General features: G+C 63.2%; 1 protein-coding gene across 10 annotated transcripts in view; it reads left to right on the top strand.

Moving 5' to 3' along the window:
* The first annotated feature begins 6 nt into the window (after nucleotides 1-6).
* STX16 (syntaxin 16) overlaps nucleotides 7-1056 on the top strand; it is a 34697-nt gene continuing 33647 nt past the window's right edge. For 5 of the 10 annotated variants that reach the window (XM_006758831.2, XM_006758829.2, XM_015560732.1 and 2 more), the window contains exon 1: nucleotides 7-725. In XM_006758831.2, the coding sequence (XP_006758894.1) occupies nucleotides 645-725 (81 nt within the window). In that variant the 5' untranslated portion in view covers nucleotides 7-644. Of the gene's footprint in view, nucleotides 777-1056 lie in introns of all 10 variants that reach the window. The other 5 variants (XM_015560731.1, XM_006758826.2, XM_006758828.2 and 2 more) reach the window with 1 other exon arrangement.

Below are 1056 nucleotides of genomic sequence, written 5' to 3'. Positions count from 1 at the left end.
TGCGGTGGCCGTGGAGGAGCAGGCAGCCCAGAGAGAGAGAGGGGTCAGGAGGTCGCGCCTGGGCCTCAGCAGGCTCAGCCCAGGCCCCGAGGCCGCACCAGGCGCCCTGCAGTTCAGGGCCCTCGCCTCGCCCCGTTGTCCAAAGAGGGCCTAGGCCACTGCTCTAGGGGGGGAGTTGAGTCAGACCCCGGCCCCAGAGCACGGCCCAGACGCGTGTGTGAGCCCAGTGAGGGCCAGGGAGCCAGGGCCTTCGAGGGTCCCCGAGACTTAAGGGGGGCAGGGGGCTTCACGGGTTCCCTGAGCGGGATTGGCGAGTGAGACGCTTGTAGATCGCAGGTTGGATTGGGGAGGGGTCTCTCAGACGTTGGCCAGCTGGGCGACGATTGGGGGGATTCAAGTGCTTAGAGATCGAAGGCAGGTCTTGGGGAGGGGGACGCAGACCACTGGGAAGCCTAGATGGTATTCGGGGAGGGGTCTCCGCGCCTGGGCGAGGTGCAGAGCTGCTCCTGCCCGGCTCGGGGTCGGCGGCCTGACGAGGAGCTTTTGTGAAGGGTGGGCCGGCCAGGCCAGGCCGGGAGAAGTGAACAAAGCAGGACGATCAGTGGGCGGGGGGCTCCTGAGCGGGGGGGTCACAGGGGTGAGACATGGCCACCAGGCGTTTAACCGACGCTTTCTTGTTGTTGCGGAATAATTCCATCCAAAACCGGCAGCTGTTAGCCGAGCAAGTGAGTAGTCACACCACCTCCAGCCCTCTGCATTCACGTAGCCATGCTGCGGTGAGTCCCTGGGCGGCCTCTCCGACACACGCGTCGTGTGCACTGCGGCTCTGCCTGTCTGTCTGTCTGTCTGTCTCTCTGTTTAAAAAAAAAAAAGAATAATACGGAAATGCAAGGTCTCTTGGCATCTGTAACCCTGGATGGGGGAAGAAAAAAAAAATCAGTTTTAGGTCCCTGCTCTATCTCTGCCTGGCTCTCTCTATCTCCTCACTTCCGCCACCCTCCCGATTCGCCCCCCCTCCCCCCCCCGCACCCACCCCCCCACCACCCCCCACAACGC

Source organism: Myotis davidii, unplaced genomic scaffold (assembly GCF_000327345.1).
Source record: "Myotis davidii unplaced genomic scaffold, ASM32734v1 scaffold75, whole genome shotgun sequence".
Classification (NCBI taxonomy): domain Eukaryota; kingdom Metazoa; phylum Chordata; class Mammalia; order Chiroptera; family Vespertilionidae; genus Myotis; species Myotis davidii.
This window is presented reverse-complemented; position numbering and strand designations above follow the sequence as displayed.